General features: G+C 42.2%; 1 protein-coding gene across 20 annotated transcripts in view; it reads right to left on the bottom strand.

The window, feature by feature from the left end:
• Positions 1-524: 524 nt before the first annotated feature.
• Positions 525-18,898, bottom strand: part of NR3C2 (nuclear receptor subfamily 3 group C member 2) — a 457,363-nt gene continuing 438,989 nt past the window's right edge. For 8 of the 20 annotated variants that reach the window (XM_086346415.1, XM_086346406.1, XM_086346407.1 and 5 more), the window contains one exon: positions 525-3,290. In XM_086346415.1, the coding sequence (XP_086202541.1) occupies positions 3,135-3,290 (156 nt within the window). In that variant the 3' untranslated portion in view covers positions 525-3,134. Of the gene's footprint in view, positions 3,291-5,439; positions 6,822-7,228; positions 7,557-7,682; positions 7,951-18,898 lie in introns of those variants that run through there. The other 12 variants (XM_086346411.1, XM_086346408.1, XM_086346413.1 and 9 more) reach the window with 11 other exon arrangements.

The raw sequence follows: 18,898 nt of genomic DNA, 5'->3' as shown, positions 1-18,898 counted from the left end.
CTCTTTTGTAGTCTGTATTGCTGAATGAGGTCCAGAGGGCAGCCTGTAAGGAATGTGAGGAGCATTATGACTGATGGTAATGGAGTCTCTTGACAGCCCAAGCAGATCTGGGGTAAGAGTAAGACTCCACTGTGTGGAGGAGGACCTGGAAACGAGATGGGGCGTCTGGTCTACTCAGGTGAGTCTCAAAGTCTGTAAACAAGCTTGCATGTGGTTGTGAAGATAAATGAGGCCATGTTAAGTATCAAATTTAGTGGCTACATCAGCAGTAATTATTGTTATGAAATTGTCATGGGGTATATTTCAGTGAACCAAATATTAGCACTAAGAAACAAAACATTTAACCAGTCCCCCAATAGAGTAATTAATATGTGGATAACACAGGGCTTCCTAACATGGCTAGGGGCTGGGCATGGGGATTCCATCTTGGATGTAGGCAGAGGGGCATACGATCCAGATTTAAAAGGCCACAAAATCCACGTGTTCCTATAGACGTTTAAATGAACTGTTTCCAAAACAACAGGTGATTAAAGTAAAGGATTTATTGTAATCTGCTTACAGTCCTTTGCAAAGACAGACATATGTTTTTGCATAAAGATATAAATTGCTTCATTTTAAACTAATTTAGTGTGGTTTTTTTAATTATATGAAGAAGTTTTGGTGAATTATGAATTGTACCAAACCAAGATTTTAAAGAGCAATATGGTACAAAAGTAAGAGCAGACAGACAATCTGGACTGGGACAGGCATTCAACAGTGGATTTAGAATATGGCTTTGCTGTTTACTCAAGCAAAGTTACCCGGAGACACACAAAGAGTCAGTAACTTTGTTAATACAAAAAGCTGATGCAGACTGTCTCCATCCCAAACCCGGTTACGTCGAAATTCTGATTTCATAAAAAGTCAGTCTGAATTAAAAGCTGCTCTTATGAAGCCACTTCTTTCCCAGAAACCCCCCAGTCCGCATGCGGCGTATTTACCACCTTCCAAGTGTGCCTTTCATATTGCTGTGCATGTAAGTTGACTGTGTTGAAAGATCTGCCTATAAATTAAATTCCTGAAATTGCAAATTATGTAAGAAAACACTCCTCTGTCTGAGTGCAGCTTTCACAGGTTTCCCCTTGCATAAGGCAGGTGTCTTCTGAGAGACAGGGTAATGTTGCCTGCATGGTGAACCCTGGAGAAAAGGGTCGATCCCAGCGCTGCCATCTCCCGGCCTTGGGGTTCCCCAGCTCGCTCTAGCTTTTAGGTTTTGGAAAAGAATAAGATTTCACCGAGTACCTGAAGATTATCATCACTTTTCCAAGATTAATTTGGCCTCTATTCAAAGTAGTTTATTTAGTGCAATCATATTAAGTTTCCCCAAAGATATATATATATATATATATGTTTGTGATTTGGGGCAAGAGAAAAAGCCATAAATTGCCTCAGTGCCAAACAGATTAGTGAATTAAAAATTTTAGTGCCACTGTCTTGCTTTATGATCTGTAGTGTTTTTTTTTCCCCCAAAACTGTTTACATATAAAATTTTATTTTTAAATCCTACCTTTTAAAAATCTAAAAACCCTCTAATTATCGTGCGGTCTCCACGCTGTTCTGACTGAACTGTGCCCAGGGGCATCTTCCAAGGGCTTCCTGCCATGACCTACGTGTTCCTGTGACCAGTTCCAGGAGTGCAACACCCCCTTCTGTGACCGGAAGTGAACATTTCACCTTTTGCAGACATAGAGAGTGCATGGAATTTTTCCCCGCCCCCCCCCCCCCCCCGAAAGGAGAAAATTCAATTTCTAAAATGGGATGAAGATGAGCACTCTGAGCCACAGCCTTTCCAGTCTCTCTCCTAACGTGGATTCTGTTCTCGAGGGGGAAGAGGCAGCTTTCCTAAAGCCACAGCACTCCTGGGACATCCTCTCACAGGGGTGTCGTCGAAGGACGCCTTCACGGAGCTGCAGACACCACGCTGCGCTGTCCCCACTGGAAGGAGAATGGAGCCGAAGCCGGAAAATGCACTCGAGTCCCATGAACACCCCAAGCGGGAGACCAAGGACAAAACGAAAGTACAGAAGTAGTAGAAAGGCTGAGAGACAACCAAAGAGGCTTAAGTGTGGTTATTTACAACAGAGACTGTAAAACGGTAAATTAGATATGAAGCTAAAAAAGGCACAGCTTTCCCTTTCTTAAATACACTGTAAACGGTTCATGGTGCATGCAGAACATTTCACTTTACAAAAAAAAAAATTTTTTTTTTACCTTGTTGGTTTAGACAAAGATAGTACTTAAATAGTCTCCAGCAAAATAGAATTCTTTCAAAAATACTTTCCCATTCATCCTATTAACCATTAAAGTTTTTTTTTTTTTTTGTATGTGTCTCATTTACAAAAGTTCCTTATACCTTATTTTAGGTCCTTCACAATTTATACATACAATAATGTACAGCACAGCAAAAGACTGCAAAAATTATCTGTAAAGCCAACACAATAGATACTAGAAATTGAAACCAAGGCATTTTTCTGAACATCTTATCCATTCTAATTAAATAATAAGTGGAGAGGGTGTGGATACCAGTGATGCAGAAAGACGTGGGTGAAGACGCACCCCTGTGGGAGCTGCCAGTCCACTCCACGTGCTCCATTATTACACAACAGGAATCTGTATATATTTTTTTGTTTTTTTTTTAAATAACAAAAGAATATTAATGCCCCATATTGACTATACGTTTTTATGTGCAAACCAAGGGTGAGCTTGAAAAAGTTCGTTAGTTCTTGAACCCTTTTAACACAAGCGAACGATCCCAGAAATGACATGGCATAGTTAAAACTTCCATCTGTTAAAATATCAAAATCAGACAGTTATTGACTAGATATGGCTTTTCATCCAGAGGAACAGGAACATGTTTCTAAGCGCTGGGGGTTGGAGAAGGAAGAACCTTCCAGACTGTGCAGGTCTCGCCAAAGCCACGTCACCCTGCCTGCCCACCTCCCAACCCTTGACATGATTTTCAACTTGAGAAACTGCTGAACAAGTGGGAATAAACCATCATGTGTGTCAAAAATAGGATTTTTCTTGGGTCCATCGTGGGTGTGGAACAACATGGGGAAACTTAAGGCAACGTTCTTCTTGTGAGACGTCTCCCGTCACTTCCTGTGGAAGTAAAGGGTCTTGGCATTCCCGGACTCCACCTTTGGCAGCTGGTCACTGATGATCTCCACCAGCATCGCTGGGAACTCCACTTTCAGCGCCTGTGACTCCCGGAAGGTATAGAAGCAAAATTCCAACAAGTCGCTCACCAGCTGCAACAGACAGACAGAGGGCCGTGAGGGCGAAGCCCGATTCCCACTCTGGCCTGCAGCCGGGGCAACGTTCATAAACCCGACCGTGTCTACGAAGCCGCCTAGCTCACGTGGCTAAGTCATCCATCCCGGGGGAGGAAGGAGGATGTACCTGCTGCGTGGAATACGCCTTTTGTGCAAAACGGATTCCAGTGGCTCAGGGCCAGTAACAGAGCCCAGAGTGGCAGCAGACATCACTGACTCATTTGTAAGTGTGGAGTTGGGTGGGGCAGGTATCAATACACGTGTGTAGCTCTGGACCCTGGCACTGAGCCTTCCCCAGCCCGTAAGGCCTGACCGGCCCTGCCAGTGGAGCTGTGGCTGCTGGGGGGCCAGACTCCTTCCTTCAGGACCCCGGTCCTGAGCTGGGGGCTGAGAAGTCTTTCTTAAGGTGGAATTGACATATAACTTGGTGGGAGTTTAAGGTGTACAAGGGGTAGATTTGACACACTTATAATACTGCAACATGAACACCTCTATTAAGGTACATCGTTACCATTTCTTTTTTATGGTAAGAACTTTTAGATCTCACTTAGCAGCTTTCCAGTGTATAATACGGCATTATTACTATAGCCACCATGCTATATACCAGATCCCCAGAACTTGTTCCTCTTACAACTGGAAATTTGTACTCTTTTACCAATATCTCATTTTCCCCACCTTCTGGTAACCACCATTCTACTGTTTCTATTCGTTTGCCTTTTTAGGTTCCACATGTGAGGTTGTACAGGAGGAGTTTTCTGTCTGATTTATCTCACTGAGCATAATCCTTCCTGGGCTTCCCTGGTAGCTCAGATGGTAAAGAATCCACCTGCCATGCTGGAGACCGGGGTTTGATCCCTGGGTTGGGAAGATCCCCTGGAGGAGAGCATGGCAACCCACTCCAGTATTCTTGCCTGGAGAATCCCCATGGAGAGGGGAGTCTGCGGGCTACAGTCCACGGAGTTGCAGAGAGTCAGACACGACTGAGCAACTAAGCACACGGCACAGTCTTCCCTCGGTGCACCCATGTTGTTGCAAAGAGTGGTGTTTCCTTGTTTCTCATGGCTGGATAATGTTCCTGTGTGTGTGTAGTATACACTGATGTATTATATATATATATGTATATATGTGTGTGTGTATATATATGTACTATTATCTTTATCCATTCATCCATTCTCAGTCACTCTGAGAACATGAAAACATCAAGGAAAACTGTCTTGCCATCTGTCCAGCTATCTTCCCTCCACTGTGACCCAAGGACTTTGCTATCCTCCTGGAGCTGAACTACTCCCAATTCTGTAAGTTAAGAAAAAGACAAACCCACAAATGCAGTATAGCATTACTGGTTGCTTACTAGGAATATAATTTCAAATCAGAAAGTATATATTCTAATTTTTCTTGAGTTAATTCCATATCCTATTATGGGAAAAATGACTTTTGGTCATTTCCCACTGTATTAAAGTAGGTAATATTAACACAACATATAAAATAACTGCCATCTTAATAAAGTGGTTTTCACTTTATCAAGTGAAAATCTGTAACTTTCCCTCATCGCAGCACTGTTTATAATAGCCAGGACATGGAAGCAACCTAGATGCCCATCAGCAGATGAATGGATAAGAAAGCTGTGGTACATATACACAATGGAGTATTACTCAGCCATTAAAAAGAATACATTTGAATCAGTTCTAATGAGGTGGATGAAACTGGAACCTATTATACAGAGTGAAGTAAGCCAGAAAGAAAAACACCAATACAGTATACTAATGCATATATATGGAATTTAGAAAGATGGTATTAATAACCCTGTGTACGAGACAGCAAAAGAGACACTGATGTATAGAACAGTCTTATGGACTCTGTGGGAGAGGGAGAGGGTGGGGAGATTTGGGAGAATGGCATTGAAACATGTATAATATCATGTATGAAACAAGTCACCAGTCCAGGTTCGATGCACGATACTGGATGCTTGGGGCTGGTGCACTGGGACGACCCAGAGGGAGGAGGGAAGAGGGTTCAGGATGGGGAACACAGGTATACCTGTGGCGGATTCGATATTTGGCAAAACTAATACAATATTGTAAAGTTTAAAAAAAAAAAAGGCAATCTGCAGGCTTATATTGAGTCAGGTAGTAAATAACTGTGTGGTAAGGCCTTCAAAACAAACCAGGAGTCTCAGAAAACCCATGGGGAGCAATATCTGATGCTTCTGTTTGTGCCTGAATATGCCCTCAGTCTGCAGACTGGTATCTCCCTAGGCAGGTTCCAAGGACTGAACTCTCTGTACCCACAGAAAGTTGAGGCCTCACAGGCTGTGAGACAGCGTGAGGCAGTCTCTGCTCTGGCTTGTTCAGGCACACACGTGCTTGCTTAGTGAATGATAGGCCTCAACTTCCCCATCTATAAAATGGGGGCAAGAAGAGTATCCTGCTGCTATTGGGACATCCCTCCTGGTCCAGTGGTTAAGACCCCCCATGCTTCCAATGCAGGGGGCACGGGGTTTGATTCCTGGTCAGGGGACTGAGAGCCCACATGCCATGTGGCACAGCCAAAAAAAAAAAAACTATCTGTTGCATGAGGCTGCAAGAGTGACTGAATCTGTGAACTGCATGGAGTAAACACTGAATGGGTCCCAGTTCACAATCATCCTTTCCCTCTTCCCAAACTCCTTCCACCATCATTTTTCTCTGCAAACTAGGACACAGTTTGCAAGACCTGCTCTGGAGCATCTCTGTGTAACTTGGTTCTCAGGCCCCCCCTTCTATAAAACGTGAGATGTGGAAACTTTACGTTTGGCCTTTTCTGGAAAGAGACTCTTGAATGAGATCTGCAATAGCAAGTTGCTTGATTGTTTCAGGTGGTGGGCCAGTGGCTGTGAGAACTAAAAGCCAAGCTGGGTCTTGCTCACCAGACTTGGTGCCACAAAGAAGTCTCACCATGGGCGGCAAGGCATGCCTGTCAGTGGCGCCGGCCGAGGGCACCTGGGACCTAGTTTAGGTTCACCCTGGTCTCCGCCCCTGCTGCTCCTGAGCAGGACAGCAGAGCTCTGCCACACCCGACATGTCTTTGGGGATGGGACGGGCTCACATCCAGAGAGAAAGGCTCCCTGTGGCTCAGAGCGTCTGGGGAGGGCTGAGGTCTTACCCACCTCTCATCCATCCATCCCAGTGAGGGCACCTACCCCAGACCAGGCGCTGGGACCCTCAGTGGACATGACAGAGTCCTGTTCTACTGGGAGGAGATGTCAGCGCAGGACGTCAGGTATGGATGGTGGCCAGAGTGAAAAGGGGACCTTGGTACGTGGCCCGAGGACGGTGGAGTGGGGTCTCTCAGCGCACTCAGAGCAGCAGGAAGCTTGTGGGCGGCACCTGCTGGCTGACAGACTACCATCCCTGATGCGTCAGCTGAGGGCCAGGGCCACTTAGGGGTTTATGCTGCAAATAGGTGCCAGCACTGCTGACTTCTGTATGCGATGAGAGATGAGGAAGCAGAGGCAGCCAGTCCGTGAACCTGAAGTAGCATGCAGGGGAGCACCTGTGAGTCTGTGAATGGGGACAGGCCCCGTCTTTACCAGCCACATGAGCGTCACCTAGGAGATGCGGAGCATGGACCAGATGGGAGGAGAGCAGGCCCGGGGCTCGGCGGGCCTTCCTGACAGGCTGGCTGGGGGCAACTGTCCTAGGTGCTACTATGACCCTGCATATTATAACCAGGGGCTGGCATTTCCTGCCCACCTCTGGACCACGGGCAAGGAAAGCAGCTTGATTCCAGTCATGAGCTATACCCAGGGCTTCTGTTCAAAAGAGATGTCAGCTGCCGAGGGAGGGGTCTCACGTGGGGTAGCCTCTGACCCTGAGAACACCTGAAGGGGGGCCCCATTATCACTAACTACTCTTAGGAAAGGGTTCACTGCTTGCTGTTGGGGTGGCCAAGATGCCCAGAAGCCCCCAGGAGCTACCAGAAGGCGCTAGCTGCCTCACAAGCCTGCCTGACTTACTGCCCTCGGAGGGCTGCAAAGCTCTGAAGACCCCAACCCAGCAGAACCTGGGCTGGTGGTTGCAGTTGGTGGGGTCAGAGGACATCTGAGAATAAAAGCCAGGAGCCCCTGGTCCGGGCTGTAGGACCTGCCTGCCAGACGCCTGCGGACCCGCAGCGCCCTTCCACAGCCAGAGCAGCAGGTGTCCCTGGCCCTTCAGAGATGCTGAGGCGCCTGCTGCTGCAATGCGTACAAGGGAACCATCCCTCCTGGAGAAAAACAAGGCACAGGAAGAGTGAGGCTGCAGATGTCAGGGCATGAGGTGGGGAACAGATCCTCAGAGCTAGGGATTTACATTTTGTTGCATCGGCAGGAATGCTGACCCAACAGAATGTACACCAGTTCCTGAGACAAACTGCTGTATCATGGAGACACATCTATTGGTCATGCTGCACACAAGCATGAGTCTCCTGGGTGTCAGCGCCCACGTGCAGCAGGTGGCTTCTCTGTCCGAGCCCAGAGGAGCCAGGAAACACAGGGACAACGAGGTATGTGTGATGCACGTCCCTCACGAGGCACCGTCCTGTCCTCTGCCCCAGGCACAGAGGGCTGGTGGGGGCAGGCAGGCCACAGTCAACAACCTGGAGGGTCGGTAAGTACAGGCTAGAAGGAGAGTAACAAAGCCTAATTATCATAAGCAATAAGAGTCCACACAAACTCTGCCGGCCAGAAGGGAATGGCAGGATTAAAGTACTGAAAGGGAAAAATCTACAACCAAGATTATTGTACCCAGCAAGGATCTCATTCAAAATTGATGGAGAAATAAAAAGGGACTTATATAGTCAAGAGATACGAGAAGAAAAAGATCTACAAAATCAACCCCAAACAATTAAGAAAATGGCAATAGGAACATATATATCAATAATTTAAATGTAAACAGATTAAATGCTCCAACCGAAAGACACAAATTGGCGAATGGATACAAAAACAAGACCCATATATATATGCTGTCTACAAGAAACCCACTTCAGACCTAAAGACACATATAGACTGAAAGTGAGAGGATAGAAAAATATATTCCATGCAAATGGGAAGCAAAAGAAATCTGGATTATCAATCCTCATATCAGACAAAATAGACCTTAAAGGAGATTACAAGAGATAAGGAAGGACACTACATAATGATCAAGGGATCAATCTAAGAGGAAAATATAAGAATTGTAAATATCTATGCACCCAACATAGGAGCACCTCAATATATAAGACAAACACTAGCAGACATAACAGGAGAAACTTAGAGTAACACATTAATAGGAGACTTTAACCCCTCACTTACACCAATGGACAGATCATCTGAACAGAAAATTAATAAGGAAACACAAGTCTTAAGTGATACATTAGATGAGATAGAACTCATTGATATCTTCAGGACATTCCATCCAAATGTAAAAAAATACACCTTCTTCTCAAATGCACATGGAACATTCTCCAGGATAGACCACATCTTGGGTCACAAATCAAGCCTCAGTAAATTTAAGAAAACTGAAATCATATCAAGCATCTTCTCTGACCACAATACTATGAGATTAGGTATCAATTACAAGGAAAAAACCCTGTAAATACACAAACACATGGAGATTAAATAATGTTTCTAAATAACCAACAGGTTACTGAAGAAATCAAAAGGTAAATGAAAAATTTCTAGAAACAAATGACAATGAAAACACAATTCAAAACCTATGGGATGCAGCAAAAGCAGTTCTAAGAGGGAAGTTTATAGCAATACAATCCTACCTCAAGAAACAAGAAAAACATTGAACACAACCTAACTTTACACCTAAAACAAATGGGAAAAAAAGAATAAAAATCCCCCAAAATTAGTAGAAGGAAAGAAATAATAAAGATCAGAGCAGAAATAAATGAAAAAGAAATGAAAAAAACAATAGTAAAGATTAATAAAACTAAAAGCTGGTTCTTTCAGAAGATAAACAAAATTGACAAACCTTTAGCCAGACTCAACAAGAAAAAAAGAATCAAATCAACAAAATTAGAAATGAAAAAGGAGAGGTTACAACAGACAATACAGAAATACAAAGGATAATAAGAGACTATTATGAACAACTATATGGCAATAAAATGGATAACCTGCAAGAAATGGACAGATTGTTTGAAAAGTTCAACCTTCCAAGACTGAACCAGGAAGAAATAGAAATTATGAACAACCCAGTTACAAGCATGGAAATTGAAGCTGTGATCAATAATCTCCCAAAAAACAAAAGCCCAGGACCAGATGGCTTCATAGGAGAATTCTATTAAACATTTGCCTATCCTTCTAAAACTTTTTCAAAAAATTGCAGAGGAAGGAACACTTCCAAACTCATTCTACAAGGCCACCATCACCCTGATACTAAAACCAGACAAAAACAACACAAAAAAAGAAAACTATAGGCCAATATCACTGATGAACACAGATGCAAAAATCCTCAACAAAACTTTAGTAAACAGAATTCAGCAACACATCAAAAAGCTCATACACCATGATCAAGTTGGGTTTATTCCAGGGTGCAAGAATTCTTCAATATATGCAAATCAATCAATGTTATACACAATATTAACAAATTTAAAGATAAAAACCATATGATAACCTCAATATATGCAGAAAAAGCCTTTGACAAAATTAAGCACCCATTTATGATCAAAACTCTTAAAAAAATGGGCATAGAAGGAACCTACCTCAACACAGTAAAGGCCATATATGATAAGCCTACAGCAAACATTATTCTCAATGGTGAAACAGTGAAAACATTCCCCCTAAGATGAGGAAAAAGACAAGGGTGTCCACTTTCACCACTACTAGTCAACACAGTTCTGGAAGCTACAGCAATCAGAGAAGAAAAAGATAAAAGGAATCCAGATCCAAAAAAAAGAAGTAAAGCTCTCACTGTTTGCAGATGACATGATACTGAACACAGAAAACCCCTAGGATAGTGTCAGAAAATGACTAGAGCTAATCAGTGAATTTAGCAAAGTTGCAGGATACAAAATCAATACACAGAAATCACTTGCATTTCTATATACTAAGAATGAAAAATCAGAAAGAAATTAAGGAATCAATCCCATTCATCACTGCAACAAAAAGAATTAAATATCTAGGAATAAACTTACCTAAGGAGACAAAAGAACTGTACACAGAAAGTATAAGACACTAATAAAAGAAATTAAAGACAACAAACAAATGGAGAGATATTCCTTGTTCCTGAGTAGGAAGAATCAATATTGTGAAAATGACTATATCACCAAATGCAATCTACAGATCAAATGCGATCCCTATCAAATTACCAATGGTGTTTTTCACAGAACTAGAACAAAAAATTTCACAATTCATATGGGAACACAAAAGACCCTGAAGAGCCAAAGCAGTCTTGAGAAAGAATGGAACTGGAGAAATCAACCTTCCTGACTCCAGATGATACTACAAAGCTACAGTCATCAAGACAGTATGGTACTGGCACAAAGACAGAAACATAGACCAATGGAACAAGATAGAAAGCTCAGAAATAAACCCATGCACCTATGGGTCCCTTATTTTTGACAAAGGAGGCAAGAATATACAATGGGGCAAAGACAGCCTCTTCAATAAATGGTGCTGGGAAAACCGGACAGCTACAAGTAAAAGAATGAAATTAGAACACTTCCTAACATCATACACAAAGATAAACTCAAAATGGATTAAAGACCTAAATGTAAGACCAGAAACTTTTAAAACCCTTAGAGGAAAAGATAGACATAGAAAAACTCGATGACATAAATCAAAGCAAGATCCCTCTATGACCCACCTCCTAGAGTAATGGAAATAAAAATAAAAGTAAACAAGTGGGACCTGATTAAACTTAAAAAGTTTTTGCACAGCAAAGGAAACTATAAGCAAGGTGAAAAGATGACCCTTGGAATGGGAAAAAATAATAGCAAATGAAACAACTGACAAAGGATTAATTTTCAAAATATACAAGCAGCTCATGCAACTCAATACCAGAAAAACAAACAGCTCAAACAAAAGTGGAACAAGACCTAAACAGACATTTCTCCAAAGACGACACACTGATGGCTAACAAACACATGAAAAGATGGTCAACATCACTCAATTTTAGAAAAGTCAAAACTACAGTATCACCTCACACCAGTCAGAATGGCCATCATCAAAAATCTATAAACAGTAAATGCTGGAGAGGGTGTGGAGAAAAGGGAACGCTCTTGCATTGTTGGTGGGAATGTAAATTGATACAGCCACTATGGAAGAGTGTATGGAGATTCCTTAAAAAACTAGGAATAAAACCACCATATGACCCAGCAATCCCACTCCAAGGCATATATTCTGAGGAAACCAAAATTGAAACAGACACATGTATCCCATTGTTCACTGCAGCACTATTTACAATAGCTAGAACTTGGAAGCAACCTAGATGCCCATCGACAGATGAATGGATAAAGAAGCTGTGGTACAGATACATGATGGAATATTACTCAGCCATAAAAAAGGAACAAGTTTGAGTCAATTCTAATGAGGTGGATGAACCAAGAACCTATTATATAGAATGAAGTGAGTCAGAAAGAGAAAGATAGATATCGTATTCTAACACATACATACAGAATCTAGAAAAATGGTACTGAAGAATGTATTTACAGGGCAGCAATGGAGAAACAGAATAAACTTACGGACATGAGGAGAGGGTGAGATGTATGGAAAGAGTAACATGGAAACTTACATTACGATATGTAAAATAGATAGGCAGGAGGAATTTTCTGTATGGCTCAGGAAACTCAAACAGGGGCTCTGTATCAATCTAGAGGTGCAGGATGGGGTAGGAGATGGGAGGAAGGTTCCAAAGGAAGGGGACATATGTATACCTATGGCTGATTCATATTGAGGTTTTAGAGAAAACAACAAAATTCTGTAAAGCAATTATCCTTCAATAAATAAATAAATTTATTTAAAAAAAAGAGTCCATATTATTAGGAATCAAAGAAAGCCCTCTGTGTTGACTTTTCATTGTGTACAAAATGCATCTGGTTGGGAGCACAAAGTTTAGCTGCCTGCTCAGCATGACTGATTGAGAGCTCATGTCAGGGCCACAGCTGTCGGGGGAGGGAGGCACAGAGAAGCCTGGCAAGGTCAAGGGCGACTAGTGGCTCTGCTTGCTCGCCTTGGATGCTACGGGGCTTGGTCAGTGCCTTTTCCCCACTCTCTCCAATGAGTCATCACTGCCTGTGGCAGGCTGACAGCTGGGCCCTGTTCCCAGCATGAACTGAGGTCGTCTGTGGGGGGTACACAAGGAGGGTCCAGCCCTGCTGTTCTAAGGTTACACCCAGCGAGCAGTGATGGAGCACCTGAAAGACACAGCTTCTCTGCAGAAGGGTCCCCTGCGTTTTCAACGGCAAATAAATTAGCTGCTGACTCCAGAACTTTCACCTAATTAGGATGGAGCTTTTGCTTGAATTGAGCATTGGGTAGGGTGGGGGCGGGGTGGGTGATTAAGCTTTATTTGGGAAGATCAGAATTCTAGCCAGATATACTGACAGGGGGCAAAAGATACACAGCTTCAGCTCTCAATATTGCAGCAGTAATAGAAACAATCAGCAACCGTTTACCCTCATTGTTCCAGCAAGAGCCTTGTGAGTGCTGGACAACTATGCAAGGAATCTGGCCTTTGTTCAAAACCCCCCAACCTCCACCCAGCGTAGGCTAGTGTGGGAGATGCCAGGGTGTGCACAGGTGGGGCCTCCGCGGCCAGGCAGGACTGCTTCTCTCTGGCCGGTGATGTCTCAGCAAAATGAGATGGTAACAAAGCCCCCTCCTACCCTGATTCAGTAGCATTTGCTTCTACACCCAGAAGAAAATATAACCTTTAACAACAAGGTTAGACTCTTTATTTGTGGGTTCCCATGGAAAACCCAGGCCCTGCAGTGAGGCTACCCTACTGAGTGTTCCTGGCAGGGTCTCCTAGAGGCTGAGTGTAGGAGGGTCCTAAAGGGCCTCCTAGATGCAACCAAGAGAAGAAGTACCAGAAAGAGACCATCACAGAGTACTATCAGCATCATGCATCCGCCTTTTTGTCTCCCTTTGTAGCAAAGAATTAGTCATCCATCTGTGAACAAAAGCTCCTTGTGGAACTCTGGGATCCTTGGGAGAAGTCTTGCCCACCTGTGTGTCTGGTAGCAGGCAGGTGTATTTTGGCAAGGACTACGAAACCAGTGGAGCAGTGGGCCTGCCTGGAGCCCTCCTGCCATGGTTGAGAAAATACCCGGAGACTGCTGACCTGGCCAGATACCCACCAACAAGGGAGGAACTGCAGAAAACCAGCCTTCCCAAGGGGAGATGCCAGCATACCGCTGGAGCAATAAACACAAGCGAGTTTGTAAGTACTGGAGATGGAAAGAAGTTTACTAGTGTTCTTCCAACCCTGGGCAACACTGCATGGGGTCAAATTATCAGGTGGCAGCGACCTGTCCCTCGGGAAAAGGTGAGTGAGTGCCTGGCTACCCTGCTGTTGCAGGTCACAGCTGGAGAAACCTGTTTCTTTACAGTAACACCGAGAGAACTGAGGTGGACCTCCATGACCGGAAGGAGGAGGGAGGAGACTGGGAGAGAGACAGGTAGGAATATCAAAGGACATTAAAGGCACACATTCTTTAAAGTCCACTCATGAGCTTCTGTGAATACTACACCTGGAGATCTCCCTAGAGAGTCCACAAGTACCCCCAAATCCCCAAGTGCTAAACTCGCAACTCCCCCTGACTCTGTGGCTGGCATCTTGTGCACAGTCCCAAACGTGGTGCAGCAGGAGGAAGCTCCAGTAGACAGGAAGTGTGCTCAGAAAACAGGCCTGGATCTGTGGACAAGGGAGAAATCACAAGCTTCTCTAGCAGCACCACCTTCTGGAAACAAAAGAAGGGTCGAGTAGTCAGCCTGTGGCGCTGTAAGAACAGGACAGAAAAGCTGAAGAATTCTGCCACCACAGGAAGCAAAAGGAGTGGAAAGATGTACCCACACAAAGGCAGACAGATTCCAAGTAAGAGCACCAAAGAACAGAACATCCCATCTGAAGGCAACCAGCAGTAGTTTACAGCAGTATCTGCCATTTCAAGTGCAAAAAAATGCAATGCAGAACTGCAAGAAACATGAAAAATCGAGAAAATGTGTCATCACTAAAAGACAGTAATTCCCTAAAAACTGAGATCAAAAGCATGGGCTTTTGCAATCTAGCTAAATTCAAGAAGAGCTGTTTTGAACAAACTCAGTGAGCTATAAGAAAACTCAGACAATTTAACAAGATTATGAAAAAATACAGGTTAAAAGTGAGTAATTTACCAAAGAAACACAAATCATAAAAAAGAACCAAGAAGAAATTCTGGAGCTGAGGAGCTCATGGAATGAAATAAAAAAAAATGCTATAGAGAGCATCAGCAGTTGAGCAGAATTAAGGAAGAAATAACAAGTAAGTCAGAAGATTTCAAATACCCATGTAAAAGGAAAACAAAGGACAAAGAATGAAAAACACTGAAGAAAGCCTATGGAATTGGGATTCCATCAAAAAACCTAACGTTAGAAAAATCGGGGGGTTCCAGAAGGAGGAGAGAAGGATATGGGGCAGAAAATTTATTTAAGGAAATAGCTGAGAACTTCCCAAACCTGGAGAGAAAAATGGACGTCCAAGTTCACAAGGTTACTCTAAGACACATTATAATGAAACTGTCAAACATCCAAAATAATCAATTCTACAAATAGCCATGGGGGTGGTGGGGTGGGGCAGGAGTAGATTGTAACCCGCAAAGGAACTTCCATTAGGCTCTCAGAAGATTTGTCAATAGAAAGCCTACAGGTCAGGAGAGAGTGGAATCACATACTCAAACTGTTGAGAGAAAAGAATTACCAGCCAAGACCTACCCAGCAAAATTATCTTTCAAATGTGTAGGAGAAAAAGACTTTCCAAGACAGACAAAAACTGAGAGAGTTCATCACCACGAGACCCACCCTGCAAGAAATGCTGAAAGGAGTACTTTAAGCTGAAATGAACAGATGCTAATCAGTGACATGGAAATACATGACTATACAACACGCTGGTAAAAGGTTAATATACAGTCAAATTTAGAAAATCTCAATTCTGTAATAGGATGGAATGTCAACCACTTTACTATAAAGGTCAAAGGAAAAGAATATTAAAAGTAATCATTATAGTGACTACAATGTGCTAAAGACACAATATAAGAAGAGGTAGATAATGACATAAAAGTATACAAGTGGAGTTAGGTTGCTATGAACTTAAAATGAACTGTTTTATCTATGTGATGTCTTATGTAAGCCTCATGGTAACCACAAACCAAAAAACCTACAGCAGATGCACAAGAGATAAAAGGGAAACAGCATACCAAAATGGAAAATTACCAATTTACAAAGATAGGCAGAAGCAGAGTAAAAGAAACCATGGAAATACAAAGCAACCGGAAAACAATGAACAGGACGGCATTACTAAGTCCTTACATTACCAACAACAACTCTAAGTATAAATGGGCTGAATTTACCATCAAAAGACACAGTGGCTAGATGGGTAAAAAACTTAGACCCAGCTATATGCCTCCTACAAGAGACTTCCTTCAGCTTTAAGGCAGCACTCACACAGCCTCCGAGTGAAAGGAAGGAAAGAGATGTTCCATGCAAGCAGGATCCAAATGAAAGCGAGAGCAACTATTCTCATGATAGACAAAATAGACTTTAAGTCAAAAATGGTAACAAGAATCAAAGAAGGTCAATATATAAAGGTAATGTGGTAAATTCATCAAGAAAACATAACCACTGTGTATGTATATACTTACATATGCAATATCAGAGCACCTAAATATATAAATATATTTAGCAAATATTAATATATCTGAGGGGGGACATATACAACAATCCAATAACAGTAAAGGACTTAAACATCCTACTTTCAGCAATGAAGAGATCATCCAAACTGAAAATCCGTAAGAAAACACTGGACTTGAACCATACACTAATCCACACAGACCTAAGAGAACATTCCCTCCAACACAAGTAGGATATACATTCATCTCTGGGGGACATGGGACATTCTCCAGTATTGACCATATGATAGTCACAAAACAAGTCTGGGCAAATTTAAGAAGAGTGAAATCATACAAAAGTATCATTTCTGACCATATAAACTAGAAATCAGTACAAGGAAAGTCAGAAGATCTACAAATCTGTAGAAATTAAACAACACATTCCTAACAACAAATGTGTTAAAGAAGAAATTAAAAGGGAAATTAAAATATATCTTGAAACAAATGAAAATGCAAACAGTATACCAAGACCTATGGGATGCTGCAAGAGCAGTTCTGGGAAGACTTTATGATGATAAATGCATAAGTGATAAATGCATATATTAAGAGGACAGATTTCAAATCAGTAGCCTAACTTTACACTTCAAGAAAACGGGAAGAAAAACAAAGTTCAGCAGAATGAAAGAAATGACAAAGATCACAATGGAAATAAATGAAATAGAGCTCAGAAAAACAGTAAGAAAAAAAACCCTAATGAAACTAAGAGCTAGTATTTTGAAACAATAAACTGACAAAACTTTAGCTAGAGTCAAAAAAAAAAAAAAGGCTCAAAACCTGAAAGAGGAGACATGACAACTGATACTACAAAAATACAATGGATTATAAGAGACTACTGTGAAAAATAATATGCTAATGAATGGGATAACTTGAAAGAGATGGACACATTCCTAGAAATACACAATCTAAATTAATCAAAATCTCCAAATACAGACAACTCTGAACCAGATGGTTTCAATGGCAAATTCTACCAAACATTTAAAGATTAATGCCAATCTTCCTCAAACTCTTCCTAAAAACTGAAGAAGAGGGAATACTTCCAAATTCCTTTTGCCAGGCCAGCATTACTAACACGAAAGCCAAAGATACTACAAGAAAACAAAACTATGCACCTATATCCCTGATGAACATAGATGCAAAAATTCTCAGCAGAATATTAACAAATAGAATTCAACGTACAGTAAAAGGAGTATCACAACAAATTGGGATTTATCTCTGGGATTAAAGATAGTTCAACATACACAAATCAATAAATGTGGTCCATCCATCCTAAGTCGCTTCAGTCAAGTTTGAGTCTTTGTGAACCTATGGACTGTAGCCCACCAGGCTGCTCTGTCCATGGGATTCTCCAGGCAAGAATATTTGAGTGGCTCCCCATTTCCCTCTCCAGGGATCTTCCAAACCTGGGAATCGAACCCTCATCTCTTAAGTCTCCTGCACTGGCAGGTTCTTTGCTGCTAGTGCCACCTGGGAAGCCCCTAAATGTAGGACACTACATTAACAGAATTAAAACTTATATAATCATCTCAATAAATGCAGAAAAAGCATCTCATAAAATACAACATCCCTCTGTTAGGTAGTTAGAATAGGAAAAAGGAGTCCAGAATGGTAGTGACTAAAAGACAAAGAAAGGAAAAGCCCATGAAAACAGAACTAGGGAAAGTCTGAGGACCGGAGTGAGGACCTCAGGTAAAACAAACAGCCCTCCTGGCTGGCCCAATTTACATAGCGCAGACCGAGGGGGAGGAGAAAAAAACATATACAAAGAGGAGCCAAAATTGAGCTGGGGGCTTCTCTTCCCTTCGTGGCTTTTGGGTTGGCACGCCCTCACACCTCGAGGATGTATTTTACTTTGCTTTCTAAATAAAACTGAGCTATAACACAGAGCTGTAACACTGGTCTGTCCAAGAAATTACACAGGGCTGTAATACTGGTCTGTCCGTCACTTCAAATTTTTGTTGCAACAAGAACTGAGGAAATTATGAACACCCCTGACACCTTCATGAAGAATCTCTCAGCAAACTGGGTATTAAGGGAGCATACCTGAACAAAATAAAGGCCACATACGACAAACTCAGAGCTACTGTTATACTCAATGGAGAAAGACTGAAAGTTTTTCTTCTATTATCAGGAGCAAGGCAAGAGTGCCCACTCTCACCCCTCTTAATCAGTATAGTACTAGAAATCCTATCCAGAACAACAGTTGTTGATGTTCAGTTGCTAAGTCATGTGTGACTCTTTGTGGCCCCCGGACTGCAGCATTCCAGGCTCCCCTGTCCTTCACTATCTCCTGATTGCTCAAATTCATGTCCATTGACACCAAAAGCATAAGTAACAAAAGCAAAGTTCAACAAGTACAACTGCATCAAGCTATCAAGCTTCTGCAGAGCAAAAGAAACAATCAAAAAATGAAAAGGGAGACGATAGGCTAGGAGACAATATCTTCAAATCATATAGAAGATAAGGGGTTAATATCCAAAATATATTAAAAATTCATAACTCAATAAGAAGCAATTTAATTGAACAATGGGTAGAGGAACTGAATATACTTTTTTTTTTTTTCTAAAGAAGACATCCAAATGGCCAAAGATACATGAAAAAGATGCTCCACCTCACTAATCAGGGAAATGTAAATCAAAACCACAATGAGATACCAACTCCACTGATACCAGATAACGACACCTGTTAGAATTGCTGTCACAGAGAAGAGAAGAGATATG

This window comes from Bos grunniens, chromosome 17 (assembly GCF_055505025.1).
Source record: "Bos grunniens cultivar Pamir isolate PY7600 chromosome 17, Bosgru_T2T1.0, whole genome shotgun sequence".
Taxonomy (NCBI): Eukaryota; Metazoa; Chordata; class Mammalia; order Artiodactyla; family Bovidae; genus Bos; species Bos grunniens.
This window is presented reverse-complemented; position numbering and strand designations above follow the sequence as displayed.